The 15,963-nt window shown below is 44.8% G+C and overlaps 1 protein-coding gene across 4 annotated transcripts in view; it reads left to right on the top strand.

Annotated features, from left to right (window-relative positions):
* The window catches only part of DLG2 (discs large MAGUK scaffold protein 2), a 4,361,751-nt gene that overhangs the window by 2,625,023 nt on the left and 1,720,765 nt on the right, over positions 1–15,963 (top strand). For all 4 annotated transcript variants that reach the window (XM_085623221.1, XM_085623223.1, XM_085623224.1 and 1 more), the window contains one exon: positions 3,467–3,591. In XM_085623221.1, coding sequence (XP_085479347.1) covers positions 3,467–3,591 — 125 coding nt within the window. The remainder of the gene's footprint in view (positions 1–3,466; positions 3,592–15,963) is intronic.

Consider the following 15,963-nt stretch of genomic DNA (forward strand, 5'->3'; position numbering starts at 1 on the left):
CCGTCTCCAGATTAACCATGAAAGAAGTGAATGAAGATATAAGCCTCTTGAGGCTCAAAGAAGTATGAGCTAATAAAACACCATCATTTGCATGAAGTGCTGGTGCTTTTGGACCTGTCTGCAGCATTCGATACTGTGGACCACCAAATCCTGTTAGATAGACTCAAATCGATGGGGCTGGGAGGTATAGTACTTGCCTGGTTGAAGTCCTATCTTAAAGACTGCACACAGAGGCTTACTCTTCAACCCTTTCAGTCGGAACCCAAGCCACTATGGTGTGGTGTACCCCAGGGTTCAGCCTCGAGCCCGCTCCTCTTCAACATCTATCTGGCCCCCCCTGTTTTGGCTCATAGCAAATTGGGAAGTGAAGGCAATATCATACATAAACGACACCCAGCTGGTGTTCTCCTTCAAGCATCATTCTGCGGATTCTTTCATTAGGTTTAAGGGATGCTTGAGGGACATCTCCTGTTGGATGAACAGCAACAAACTTAAGCTTAATGCAGAGAAGTCTGAGGTGTTGCTCTTTGGCAAGGCTCCCCTCCGGTGGCTGGACTTTTGTGGCCAGAAGAAATGGGCCTGTCACCTACTCCGGCAATCACGGAAAACAAAATTGGGCGTAAAATGGGAAGCGGATCTCTCATTCGCAACCCAAGTAGGGCATGTTGCAGGTTCATGCTTTGGCAAACTGAGAAGCTTGAGGACATTTGTACATCTACTGCCAGAGGACTGTCGTAGAATCATTGTCCATGCCACAGTGACATCTCGGCTGGACTATGCAAATTGTCTATACCTGGGTCTACCCGACTATCTGACTAAGAGACTTCAAATGGTACAAAATGCAGCTGCCGGTAGCGAATGGGATTGAGTTTAAGGCTTTGACCATGGCCTTTCAGGCGCTGCATGACAGATATCCTAGCTACCTTAAACTCCGGTTATGCCGCTACCAACAAAAACGACCATTGAGGTCCAACTCTCAGAACTTGCTTTGCATACCTCGCTATGCTAAAGCACGCACAGGGAGCAGATCCTTCACGGTGGTGGCGGCTAGATTGTGAAACTCCCTGCGGAATAATATGCGCCTGATACAATTTGAACTTGTGTTCAGAAAAACCTTGAAGACCTGGCTTTTTAGCCATGGTTAGAACTTCTGGCTATGTATCTCTCATGCCTGCCCGCTATAGTGCCGGGACACCGCTGTTTGAGCTAGCTGTCGCGCTCTACAAATACTGTTATTATTATTATTTTTATTATTAAGTAGGGCAGGCAGTTGGTGTCTGCCAATCTTAGGGATAGCCTGTCTACTTTGGATCAAATTAGCATTGATATCATTTATGTACAGATTTAAAGCCATGGGTGGAAAAATATATTCCTGGCATACTCCTATGGACAATTTGAGTTGCTCAGAACACTCACCGTTGTGTCCATAGCCTACCCTGACAGACCAATTTTGATTAAAACAATGTAAAAAGCTATCCAGGCCATCCTCTAGACTCAGATCCAGGAATATTTGCCATAATTTTGACCGGTTTACCAGGTTGAAAGTGGCGGAGAAGTCCATAAAAGCAAGGAACAGCCGACTGTTCTTGGCAATCACCTTTTTTCTTTCCTATTAATAAATGGCGCTTCAAGCACTGTTCAACTGTGCCGAAACTTTCCTAGAAGCCATATCTACTAGGACTTATCCTATGATCATCAGCCCAGATGCTGATGCAAAATAAAAATCACTTTGCTTAAACTCTTTGCTGATGAATCTATCAGAGTTATGGGACGGCAACAAAACGGTTTGGTCATCTTTATTAAAAATGGACACAATTACCGAAGTTGCCAATGAAGCAAGTAGCTTATCCGCATTCAAAGAGTCAAACATATTAGGAAGTAATGGAGCCCATAAGTCCATATTACATTTGAGAAGATCTAAGGGATGGCTGTCAGCGCCGGGGGCTTTATTAGAGGGACTTTCCAAAATGGTGGAGAAATCTTCCCCATAAGCACACCTGTTGTAAGTGGCCACCAGAGCAATTTTGGGTCTTGTTTGGTAAGGAATAGATTGCTGAGAAATACTGTACCCAACATTCAGCCACAATGTGAGAGCTCAAGGGAATCCTACTTTGAGAGGGGCGTCTGATGTGAGTGACGGTAGACCAGATGAGTCTGGCATCCTACAAGCATTTCAACCTATTCTTGGTGTCCCTACACAAAATCCATCTCAATGCAGAATTCCTTCCAAAATGAAATTCACACTATTCAGAGGGACTAGAAATTACACAGTAAAGGCGGACGGTGCCTGACAAAACCAACAATTACAGTGCAGTTCTTGTGTAATAATCATCCATGTTGCCTAAACTGGTGGACGCTGATATAAGTCATAATGTTTCAATGCAGATCGTTAATTGCCTGATGAGGGAGAGAATAAGAAAGGAGAGACAAGGAAGGAGAAAGGGAAGGCAGGAGTAAAGTAGGTTAGAGGTAGAAACATAGAAATCATCAGATTATATATCAGTTGACATCACATTTTGCCTATTACATTATTATATTCATCATCAGTTTTTTTTATAAAAAACCTATGTTGCAAAGTTAGTAAGAAATTTATAGATTTTTCCATTCATTTTGTATGTAGGCCGTTGGAAGTTTTTAAAAAGCGAGTGACACATCAGGATTTGTGCAGTGATAAATATTGGTAAATAAGATTTTACTGAGACTCAGTGGCGGCTGGTATGGAATGGGGTAATAAAACAGAACATTTCACTTACCTCGGCGAGGCCGCCGTCTCTCCTCCGTCAACTCTCCTCTTCTCTTCCCAGAAGCAGGAAGCACACAAGCTCCCCTAAGCCAATCACGACGCTGCTGTCACCAGCATGACAGCAGCGTTGTGATTGGTTTGAGCAGCCTGGTTCGGCACTCAGCCAGGTAGTGGGAGTCTGTGCATGGTCTCCACCCAGGCTATGCAATACAGCTGGGTGGAGAACATGCTAAGTGTGCATGACTGTTTGGCCGACCCTGGAAAGCCGGCCAAACCGTGATGTACACAAAAGTGCACCAACCACTCCTCCTCCTGCTGGCTCTGATGACAACCAAGCTACACCACACCCCAAAACTGGCTTCAGCATGGACAAATAAAATGATAATAACATTGTGTTATTATCATTTTTCGTTTTTTGCTCTGCTGAAAAGCAGTGGGGAGACATTCCTCCACCTTAGCTGAGGAGCCGCCGCTACGAGTGTGACTACTCTTGCAGTGCTCCTGAATTCCAGGAGTAAACCTGAAATAAATCAGGATTTAGTCCTAGTATAATCATGAACAGTGTTCAATGCGAAGAAGTGTTGACATAATAGTACATTATTTGTATTTCAAACAACTGCTGTACTTCATGGAAAGCTCCGGAATCCAAAATAGTATGTTTTATGTCTGTCAATGGTGTTTGAGCAGCTACTGTATAAAATGCAACCTCTTACCTTTTCACAGGGAAATTCTGGTTTGGGATTCAGCATTGCAGGAGGAATAGACAATCCTCATGTCGGGGATGACCCTGGCATATTTATTACAAAGATTATCCCTGGGGGAGCTGCTGCTGAGGATGGAAGACTCCGGTAAGTTGTTCACAGCTCTTAAAATCAATGCTATAAAAGATTTTGTCCCTGATACGTATCTTTAGGCATGTCTTGCCAAATGTAAGTCTAGGTCCTACACCAGTTGTGGTAACCAGGGAGTTACAATTGCCCCTTTGACATGGTTGTTATGTAGAATTAAAAGTTTGAAAGTGGACTGCGTGCATCGCCGGACACCAAGGACCTCATATTGTAGCAGTCTGGTTGCAAACCATGGCCGCACATTAGGCACCATCTTTTTTCAACCAGTCTTAAATTTGCAATGTGACCTTTTATGTGGTATTGCAAAACCTGCGGTTGCAGGAGGAAGCAAAACAAACTATCAAATGAGTATTAATTAGGCTAATCACTATTTGCGGCTCCTGTGATTAGTTTCAGACACTCTGATGGTGGCCTGCAAGGATCAACAGCACACCATCCAGACATCTGCATTCCAAATTGGGATTTTCTTAAAGCAACCTGTGTTCCTCAAAGGAACCAGTCAAGCTTTAAAAAATAGTTACTTTTGACAACATATTGGGGGAAATCAGGCAATGTTCCCCAGCGGGGAGCAGGCAATGGAACCCTGGACCACCTACCTCCTCACTCCGAGTTCACTCCGCAACAGGGACAATTTACTTTCTGCAAATCTGTTACTGTCTACTTTGAGGCATCTGTACCTGTTCAATGGTTTACCACCCCAACTGGAGTTGGAAATCATTGATATATACCATTCCAAAATACAATTAGGAGAGGACAGCCCTTTCACATTGTTCTTAATTGCAATTGGGTATTCGTTGGTAAATATATTTTGTGAGTAGAAGATGCTTTTCATTTTGCAAAATAAGTTTAATAGATACCACATGTCACAAATCTGGATTCAAGCAGAAATGGGAGTTTCCACCCAAATCTGGACTACAAATTAGGTTTTAGAAACCTGCACTGCTGCTTTTTTTATTCAGGCACATTGTGAAAGTTTTGTCTGAATATATCTGAGGAAACCGTGTGTTTTGTGCAGAAATTATGGAACCACACGGTACCTATATATCTGTGTGCAGGTTTACTGCAAAGACTACACAAGGCAGGCCCCGCACTTCGAGATAGTCCCATATGTGTATAATATACCCGGAGCAAATCTCTCCTGACAAATGTGCCTATGTGGTTGTGTTAATCTGGCAGGAAAAGTTTTGTGTGATAACTAAGAACAAATGAAGATAAATGCAAAATGATTAGGTAACAGAAATATACAGGAAGAATATGATGAATCTTTCATCATCACATTATACCTAGAATGACTACAAGGTCAAACAAGGTCACAGGGAGAGAAAGGGGATGCCAGGATGCATAGAATGTAGTCTTACAAAAGATGACTGTGGTTGTTACTCATAGCGGCTTGACTCATGCTCTAAAAGAACGCCGTTTTAGGGTGCTTTTGGGGTTCTTCAGACATTTCTCAACCATGAAAGAGGGAGGGGTCTGAAGTTGACACTATGACATTCATCTAACTATATATAAACGAAATATCTTTGTAGATGGTTCTGAACTTTATAGAGACTTGCCGTCCTATTCTGTAGACTGATGTTGAGGCTGACAGTGGGTGTCTAAGAGTGCCCACTATGCTGCTGTTAATGATGGGTGTATGTATTAATGCTAGAAAATTGTTTCTTGATAGAAAATAAGGTAACTCTTGATGAGATCACTGAAGGGGATACTTAGGGCATGATTATGATGTCAGTCGGGGTTGCCTCTGACCGACATCTCTCAATCAATCAGCGGTTTATGAAGCCCGCTACTCACCCATGAGGGTCTCAAGGCGCTGGGGGGGAGGGTGCAGCTCTGGGTCAGTCGAAGAGCCAAGTCTTAAGGCTCTTCCTGAAGGCTTGCAGAGTGGGGGAGAGTCTAATGTTGACTGGGAGCTCGTTCCAGGTCTTTGCTACGACGTAGGAGAAGGCTCTTCCACCTGCTCTGGTACTGCGGATGTGTGGGGTCTCTGCCAGGGCAAGGTCAGTGGAGCGGAGGTTCCTTATGGGTACGTGGAAGGAGACTCTTTCGTTGAGGTAATTGGGTCCGATGTTGTGGAGGGATTTGTAGGCATGGGTGAGTAGCTTGAAGGTTACTCTCTTCTCGATGGGGAGCCAGTGGAGATCTCGTAGATGCTGGGTCATGTGCTCGTGTCGTGGGCGGTTTCGGGGCCTCGGGTCAGCAGTCCGAAACCACAACTACGATGCAACCACACCACTCAGTGGTCAGAGGCTTTCCGATCGACATCCAAATGAGGCCCTTTCAGGCTTATCATCATTGGTATGCTTAATGTTGAGCTGAGTGGAGGAATTATCATGTGTTCACTACCTTTTGCCACTGCACCACCCATTCAGGTTGTGGTGGTGCACCTCCTTATCCCTACATGTACTTAAATAAAAATTACATATTTGAGCCTGTTACCCACCATTCTTGGATGCCTATCATGCTTAAGAATGTCTCAATGGCTACAGCTTCACATTACATTTTTCACACCAGTGAATTAGTATGCATGTAAAACGTGCTGACCCTGGCAGCTGCAGGGTTGTCTCACCAGGGCTGGCACCACTCTAGGTATATAAATTAAGTGCAGCTGATTCAGGCCAAAAATAAAACTGCTGAAAAGGCAGAACCTGTGAAAATGTGGCCCTCTTTATGCAGCAAACTGCGTATGTACTATTTTTTATTGCATTTTCGAAAGTTCTTCAGTTAACAACAAACAGCAAAGCCTTGGTGAAATTGAGGATTTTTTTGTCTTGCAAAATACATATTGTTTGTTAAAAATGTATGCATAGTATTCGAAATATTCTGTGCAGTCATCTGCACTGAAATTGTACATGAGGTATGCTCTCATTGTATCATAGACGCACCAGACACCTGCTGAGTGCATTTCGGGTGATGTGGAGAATGTTGATCATTCAGCACCTGCTGCTACGGCACATGTAATGTTCCAGTGAGATATTGTGAGCTCGAACCTGTGTCCCTTAGCAAAATGTACGTGGAAACATGTAAGCAGGACAAAAATATAATTATCGAAAATTTGTGCAAATCCATAATTGGATTTGCACAAGATTGTGTCTGCTTTATTTGCCCCCATCTCAGAAAATTCATTCTACAAAATCATTTTCTTGAATAAGTATAGGAAAATGCCTCTTTTTTGCATCATCAACCCCATTGTATTTGGACTGATGCTGCTGGTTTTTTGACTCTGCATTTGGACTCTGTTAACCAGGTCCCAGTGCATCTGCTCTAAAACATGTCAAAGGAGGGATGTGTCCAAGATGGTGGCAGAGTAGGAACACTAAATCAGAGCTTTACTGCCTCTTCTACACTTTTGAGCAGTCCCGGCCTGTTTTGAAAGAACTCCGGACCTGAATTGAATACCCCTGCTGCTCTAGAGGTGATCCGAAGCCCAGATATCTTGGGTTATACCGACGTGACCCGTGTTCCCTGCAGGTTCTGCTGAGGCCTGCCAGCCACGAGGGTGAGCAGACAAAGCTGAAGGTTTCTTGATCCCCTGGCCTTCCAGCCTGGCTTACTTCCTGAAGACCTGCGCTGGAGCTTCTGGCCCCCCGGAGCAGACCCAGCATTAGTCTTTGTGCAGCCCCAAGCCCAGAGCCGTAGGAGATAAAACAGAAGTGCTCCCGCTGGTAGATGAGGTGAGTTGAGTGACACAGTAGGCGTGGATTGGGGCCTGGGAAAGTATCATCTCCTGACATTGCAGGGTTGTGCCAGATAGACATCTGTCAGCATTTGTCCCACCTTAAACTTGCTTGATGTTGGAAACGATGAGCTGAGGCCTCCACTTTAATAGCGTCCAGCATTACATAGTACTGGCTGAGTTACTGAACTGCTTCACATAGACGCTGTCCTGAGACATCTTCACTTTCCTGGGATTGTGACACCTCAAGTTCTCTAAATATCTGTATCAGTGCCTAATTTGTAAAAAAGAAAGTGCCAGGGCCCCTGTCAGGAGCGCACTGCATCTTGCAACACCCATTGCCCCTGTCTGTTCTACAAGGCTGACAATTTGTACCATTCCAGGGCACCCAGATCTATAAGAATGCTTGAGCGGCTGGTATTAGCCATTGTAACTTTTTAAATAATTATACAACTATTGGTGTGCTCATTTCAGAACGACACAGACTACTCCAGCATGATGCTGGACTGTCATAAGTACCGGTGCATACAATTAAGGGCTGGTGCCAAGCACCGGAAACCACTGGCTCAAATTGATCACTGACCTGCATGATATGCGCTGCCCACCTACCTGCCCAAGGTTCTCCTGGGACACTCAGGTTTGCTCTGGTTCCTACTGCACTGAGGGCCACTGGCACAATTGAAGTGATTTGACTTCTCTGCTTTCTACACTTCATCTGGTGCCTCTGATGAACTTTCCTTATCTCCCTCTGTGCATGGAGCAAATTCCTGGGAAACACTTTTGAGGGAGTGTTCGGGACCTATATTCTTGCTGGACCCTCTGGTTTAAAGAAATGAGGCCCCTTTGTCTCTGTTTGTCACTGCATACCAGGTGCATTCTGCTTTACTTGTCTTGGGGGATTTAATTATATTGAAATTCACTAATTTCATCCATCATCATGGCCACCCAACGACCCCGAAGAAAGCTGGCACCTTGAAAGGCTTATTTTTTATAACGCCAGCGAAGCAGGCAGAGCAGCTTATGGAGGCCTCCTCTACTTCTACTCAAGAACAGATGCAAGACCCAACGGATGATGCTCCTGTGACACGTTAGTTCTTGGAGCAACTCTGGGATCCTTTAAGATGACATAGCTACGTTGAAGCAAGATATAGCATCATAGATCAAGGAACTCATGAAAGAGGTTGGAGACCTACACCAGAGTGTGGATTCCCTCAAGCAGACCCAGGATGCACACGAGGAAGAAGGACTGTCACCACAGAGAGCTCCTGGAGCTTCGTGATTAGAATGTGGAACTGCAATTCCAACTAGAAGACTTTAATATTCGAATTAAAGGAGTTCCTCTGTAAGATGTTATAAGGAGCCTTGAGGAGTACACTATTCGTCTTTTCAGGCACGTTCTGCCAGAACTTGGTGACCAAGAGATCATCCTTGAACGTGTACACAGAGTTGGTCACTCTCCAGACTGTCCTGGTCAATCTCAGGACATTTTTATAAGTTTGCATTAGTACAAGCAGAGGGAGGCCCTACTTGTAACAGCACTACGAGACAAACCTTCCATTGACTTTGACGGATTCAAGATCAGCTAGTGTCAAGTTTTCTCACCACTCACATTGCAACGCCGTAGTGCGCTTCGTCCCTTGACAAACATTCTCCGTGGTATCCAATATAGATGAGGTCACCCCTTCCGCCTCCATTTTGTATGGCACAATGAAACTCAAAGTATTAGTTCTCTAAAGGAAGCACAATCTTTACCAGAAATGCCTAAATTCCATCTCGAACTCAGACATCTATGCAGTCCTTCAACTCATCATCAACTGGTCCTCGACGCTCCACTCGCACGAAAAAGACCAAGAAGAGGGGCCTTTCTGAAACTGAGAGCCATAGGGAACAGGCCATTTTACTGCATCATTTACAAAACAAAGACAGCGCTTCTGATGCAAATACTGATCATTAAGGCAAATCCTTTTGACGTTATCAGCTATGCTTGTACCGGAGACCATTGTTATCTATGATGGATACTGTCCTATTGGCTGGCTCCCTGGTCCCATCTACAGTGATTACCGCTTCTTTTTATATTAGACTTCTGGGCAGGAGAGTTCCATCCTTCACCCTGAGACATCATTTTGGGGAAATACTCCGGATATCTGAATTGGACCCTCACAAAGTTTCTAGGTCGGCTTCCAGATGGGAAACCATGTTGTTTTCTTTATTTCTATTTTCTTATCTTACCTTACACTGGCAATCTCTTTCGGTTCTTTCCTACGAGTTGTATTGTTATGTTTCATATCGGTACTCTAATATAGGTCCACGGAACTTCGTTCTTTTTCCCTCCATCACCTACCCTACATTTCACATGAACAAGCCTTATATGGACATCATTCCTAGTAAGGACAGAATGCCTTATAGGGACAGAACACCTTATAAGGATTGACGCCTTTTATGGACTAAACCTATCACTTAGTTCCATGCAGAGGGAGGGTTTTTCCCAATCAATAATGCTAAGACGTCATCCTTAGCACATATGAATAATTTATGAGAACACCACCCAGGCGGTATACTTCACCTCTCCTATCTACGCACAAGGTTTAATCCCATATGTCATCCTCATACTAAACAATGGCTAACACACGCACAAGGACTGTATAAATACAGCACCTCTTGCTATCAGTAGTTGGGCGGAACCGAGACTTCAAGGCCGACACACTGACTGGAGACACTGAGGCTCCTGCATGCAGTCGCTCCAGCTGACAGTGGTCTGAACATCCCTTGCAGGGTGTCCAACTCGAGACCAGGACGAGGTCCCACACTCTGACTATTCAGGTAATGGGGTTCAACTAAATCTAAGCGGGATTCTTGGCTCCTAGGCTTATTAGTTCTTTCACACCTACTCACATGCTAGGTACACTGAGGTACATCTAGTCAGGCATCAAAGGAGTATGCACTTTATTCTATAAATGCATTTTATATTCATGTATATGTTCTTGACAATTGCAAAATGGTAGAACTGTACTATTCCGTTTTATTCACTGTACTGCTGATCCTATATCTCTGCTACTGTGTGACAGTTGTAGCAGCGCATATATTTTACACTAGCAGTACAATTCTCATTGTAAACACAATTGACTGTTCTCTCTGAGACCAAATGAGCAAGCACGAGTGACTGGGTGAAAAGTAGTACATTGTTTCCACGAGTCTGAGGAATCAGGGTTTGTTATGTTCTGAGTTTGCCAAAAACTAATCTCTCTGATAGAAGGAGATTCTAGTGGCACTGTGAGCTAGCTGATGCGAAATAAGGCGAACATACGCGGTGGGGGTGCTCAGAGTCAGTCTACCACCCGACCCACAGTGTATGTTATCTAAAAGGGCAGGTCCTGCATAAGGGTACTATAGGAACTACACTACATGGCGTCACCCATGTTTGGTTTGGTACTTATTTAACAGTAGAAACTGAGTAGCTCAGACGTGCTTGTTCTCAGAGACCCCTACTCACAAAAACCAGAGACGTCTGGAGTGGGTGGGCACAAAATCTCCGCCACAGCTGAGTAGGCGACATATCCTATTTATTGGCTGTTGGTTAATCAATCTTGAAGGACATTTTTCCCAAATTTGTGCAAAACACCTTATCTTAATTTCCTTGGATAGTTATTCAGTATCTTAAACACAATGACTACCGAAGAAGGAGATTTAGACCCACTGGCAAAGGCACTTAATCAGTCAGAAGAGGACGATGCCAATGCAATATATATTGCAGCCAAAGTAAGACACAAATTGACAGTTAAACTCGTCAAACATGGGTTACTACCCAGAGGAGATGTAGTAATATTCATGATAGAGGCACACGAAGATTTCCAAACAGAGGTGTTCTATTCATGGGTTACATTCCCAGCAGCAAATGCTGTAACAAAATCCTTTCATTATTACACACATGAAGAAGTCCCAGCGGTCTACACTCCATTTGAGGAGATTGAAATTCAGCTTACCTACCAGGAACTGAAGGACTGGGTTATTCTAAGACCCAGTGGTGCCAGGGAACAACACCTGAAACCTTCGTGGGTTACCTGTTCTGGCGTACCAAACACAGAGACACGAGACACTTCCAGCGACGTCAGAGATCAGCGTTTATTTACTGCAGGGATACAGAAGTCACAAGAAGTACACAACGTGTAGGTTCTCGGAGACTGCTTCGAATTGCAAAAGTGGATCGCTCCTTTTATACACGTTTTTCCCATAGAACAGTATGGTGAACAAAGATTACAACTCAGTTCCCACAATAAACTTCAAAGAGTCGTGCTCATGTTTCAGGAGGCCGAAACTTAATTACAACAGTATTGCCAGTTCCCAACTGTAAAAACATATCTTCTCTGCAATAAAACACATTCCATCCTGACCGTAAACACATTAGGAGAAGGGACAAAAACAGATGCAAAGAAAGGACAAGGATGCACAACAGATTAGAGAAGAGTGTTAGGAGTAGTAAAGGAAACTTGATAACGGGATCAGAGACCTCGTGTCTAATGTATGCATGACTGAAACAATAGACCGGCACGGCAAGATGAGCCTTGAGCGGGGCCATCTGCCTTCGCCGTGTCATTTCCCTCGTCATAAAAGTCACACTCAAAGGAACACGTGTCCCTCGTGTAAGCTTGGGAGTCCCAGGGTCACGAAGCGGACAGAGTCCGTTCGCTGGCTACTTGAGGGCAAGAAACAAAATGGATGCCGTATCTAAAATGGAACCCGAGGGTTCAGATGAACAAACCCAAAAATAAGACGAACCATACGTGGTTGCATAGCGAAACTGCGTACACCCACTATACTCGTCATTTGCGGTTCGTAGATACCCAACTCATCCATATTCATCACCACTCAAAAGTGTCGTTCCGTCCCACACGGAACCTCAGATGCTCCTTTTGCCCTCATGTAGGCAAGCACTAGTCAAGATCGGAATCTATTTCAATATTCATCAGATCGTTCAGCTGCTGCTGGAACATCATTCTGTTCATCAACGTCTCCTTGGTAACAGATGGCCGTCTTATACACGTTGTCGCACATAGGCCACATAAGGCAGGACCACACTGCACACAAAGACAACACGTGAACAGAAACGTTGCAACAACCCCTACGATCATCAGAATCTTCCAACCCCAAGTTGACATCAGGCCCCAAAACCATCCTAGAAGCGTCCAATTACCTTCGTCCACGTGTATGGACTCGGAAATCTTGTGCAACTTCGAGATGGCTTGGTAGACAGTTGGAGCATTATCAGGAATAAAAATGCAACAACTCGAATGGATAACTTTACACACACCACCTCTATCTGCAAGAACAACATCTAAAACCATACGGTTCTGCAACGTCATGAGTCTATCCGCCTGAAGTTCAGCTGTTAAATTACCAAGAGCACTCGCAGTTATGTTAGCAGTCAACTCAACTACACGGGTCAACTGTCTTAGGTTCCTACTATTAACCATAGGTCCCCAAAACGGCAAGAAACCCTTAAAGAAGTCTCCTGCTTCTTGACCGGCAGTATCCTCTTTGCTAATAACGCCTCTCACGACTCTAGTTTTGTGATAATCTGAGGCGACTGTGAAAGTCGGTGGTAAAAGATTCGCAATATAACAGGTACCCGAAAAATCACGGGGTAACCATGTATATGCGCGTTCATAACATACAAAATAAGTGCCCTTAGCGGTCAGAAAAACAGGGGAAGAGAGCATCGGTAGAACATACGTATCAGTGCAAGCACTGTTCCCAAGTTGTGCTCTCGGATTTCGACCCAAACCTTTCAAGCAGAAATTACCGAGGTGTGGTACAATCCATATTGGGGACGAGCTCTTAAGCTGTCTATCACCCACTGACGTACTATACTCAGCCTCGCTCAGATCCTTATAAGCCTGCACCTCTTCATTTGGGATAAGCGATGCATCAAAAACATCTCTATCTAAATCCGCTATCGCTATCGCCAAAGGTTTGTGATACGGCCCAGGACCAAAATTGGCAGAACGTGGCTCTCGACTCGGGTAGGAATCTAGTGCACTACGGAACATAGTTTGGAATGCTCGAGCCGAACCCTGGGAGCTGTAAGGAAGGACCAAATATGGAATACCCCTATCCATGGTATGTGGCATTAACCCACACACCCAACAATTGGTAGTATTCATCACCAACTGATGCTGATGTAGCAGCTGAACGAAGGAGTTATTCATAAATTCCGCACGCCTAACCTGTTCATGTTGAGGCAGAGGATGAAAAGAATGTGGGGAAACAGTGGTGAGGGAGCTTAGCTTAGGAGAAAAGGTAGGTGAAGCAGAAGGTAACAACAACTGTACTCCAAAATACACTCCACCCACCAATAACATAGATACGGTCAGGAACAGTAGGAACACCTGAAACAGAAAACATTTTGTACGTACAACTCTTCTTAATTCTGATCTCTGCGCCGACATCCTTTCTACTTCCAACAGCTTAGAGAATGCCATCCTCTACAAACCGTCCGTGACGTACTTGACGCACTTCGTTCTGAGTAGCGATTATCAATCCCCAGGAGTTCCCAGGAATCGACAAAAGTAACCGACCTAGCGTCAGAAACCTGCTAAACAGAAAGGAGTACCCGCACGGCCCTACGGTAACCCGGATGGAGAGGTTTCCTCGAAACGTTCAGTGTTATTACAAATCTCTTAGCCGTGGGACAGCACATAAAAACTCAAAAAGAAAGGATATAATTGTCCATAATGTTCATAGCATCAAAAAGCAAATATACAACTAATTTTTATTAGTCCTTGAACGAAGAAAGTATCGACTTCTTCCAGGTCGAGTTTGCTCTACAAACAATTGTTCAGCTGGCGCAACAGTATTCGATGAAGTGGACAACGAGTCAGACCTTGGGTTCTCTGCTACCGATGACTCCACATGTGGGTTTGGCAGTGACAAATCATTCCCCACAGGTTGAGCGTCGCTAAACGGCACAAAGTGCAAAGGAGTCTCAGTTTCTGTTGCCGAAATCCCAATCCTCACCCAACCATCCGTTGGTAAGGGGATCGGTACCTTTTTCGTGTGGCTGGCGTGTACCCAATTCTTCCGGCCCTCCAGTCGAACCGCAGTCCTCGTTGTCAACAAGACTTGAAAGGGTCCTACAAATCTTGGCTCCAAGTTACGTTTCCGACCGAAATTTCGGGTAACGACCCAGTCGCCTGGCCGGAGCTGGTGTCCAGGACCCTCTGTCTGCGCCGGTAGAGCTTCAAAGACCTGTTGATGGATTAACCGTAGTTTAGTGGTCAAATCATGCAGGTAATCAATTAACATTGGATACTCAAGACTATCAAAGGCCCTTGGCCTCGGGACTCCCCAAATATTCGCAGGGCGGCCGAACACAATCTCATATGGGCTAAGCCCTACTCGAGAGTGTACGGTCGCTCTGGTTGATAGGAGAGCCAGAGGCAAGGCATCAGGCCATGATAGACCAGTCGTAGCTTGAACCTTGGCGAGTTTTAGTTTTAGGGTACCATTGTACCCTTCAACCAAACCCGCTGCCTGAGGATGATTAGCACTATGGAATTTTTGACGAATTCCAAGGCCCTTACACACACTCTGCATTACACTTCCCACAAACTCGCTTCCATTATCCGACCACACGATCCGTGGCATTCCGTACCGAGGAAAGTATTCCTTCAGCAGGATTTTTGCTGTGGACAGGGCAGTGTTATCCTTAAGAGGATAGGCCTCAATCCATCTGAAGAACGCACAAACCACAACCAACACATACTTCAGGTTATTGCATCTCTCCATATGGATAAAGTCCAGCTGGATAACCTCAAAGGGACAAACAGGAGGAGCAAAATGACCAGGTGGAGTGGGGGTGCCTTTGCCAGGGTTGTGCATCAAACACACCATACAATTCTTAACCACTCTCTCGGCACATTTAGCAATACCCTCATTCCTCCATACAGGGGACAAGAACCTACATATTCCTTTCGCACTGATATGTGACAACCCATGAGCCATCGTCACAACAGCTAATACGTACGCATCTGGTAACATCCACCTCTGACATTCCGTCAGGTCAACCCAACATCCATGCATGTCCAACTTTCCCGTACTTTCTTTCCACTTAATCTTTTCAGCTTTAGTAGCCTCATTCTGAATTGCTTTCACACTCTCAATAGTATTTTCACACATACCAGTCTCCGTCGGCCACCTCACTGAACTCGTGACATACATTCGGGTCGCAAGATCCTTAGCCGTTTCCTTAGCAATCTCATCCGCAAACTCATTACCACGACCAACATCATCCGTCACTTTCCGATGTGCACTACATTTAACAATCGCCACTTGTTTAGGCAATGTAAGTGCATCCAAAAGGTCATTCACAAGCTGCCCATGCTGAATCTTCGTACCATGCGATGTCATAAATCCTCTTTCTCTCCACAGTCTTCCAAAGTTATGCGCAACACCGAATGCGTACTGACTGTCGGTAAACACATTCACTCGCTTTCCTTTAGACAAAGCACACGCTCTTGTCAATGCAATCAACTCTGCAGCTTGTGCTGAATTCTGATTCAATCTCGCAGTTTCCACAACCGTGCTCAACGTCACTACAGCATACGCAGTCGTCACATCGCCATTCGGTAATTTAAAGCACGAGCCATCCACATACAAAGTACCATCGGGATCTGTCAAGGGAGTGTTTTTCAGGTCCACAC

This window comes from Triturus cristatus, chromosome 8 (genome assembly GCF_964204655.1).
Source record: "Triturus cristatus chromosome 8, aTriCri1.1, whole genome shotgun sequence".
In the NCBI taxonomy this organism is placed as follows: Eukaryota; Metazoa; Chordata; class Amphibia; order Caudata; family Salamandridae; genus Triturus; species Triturus cristatus.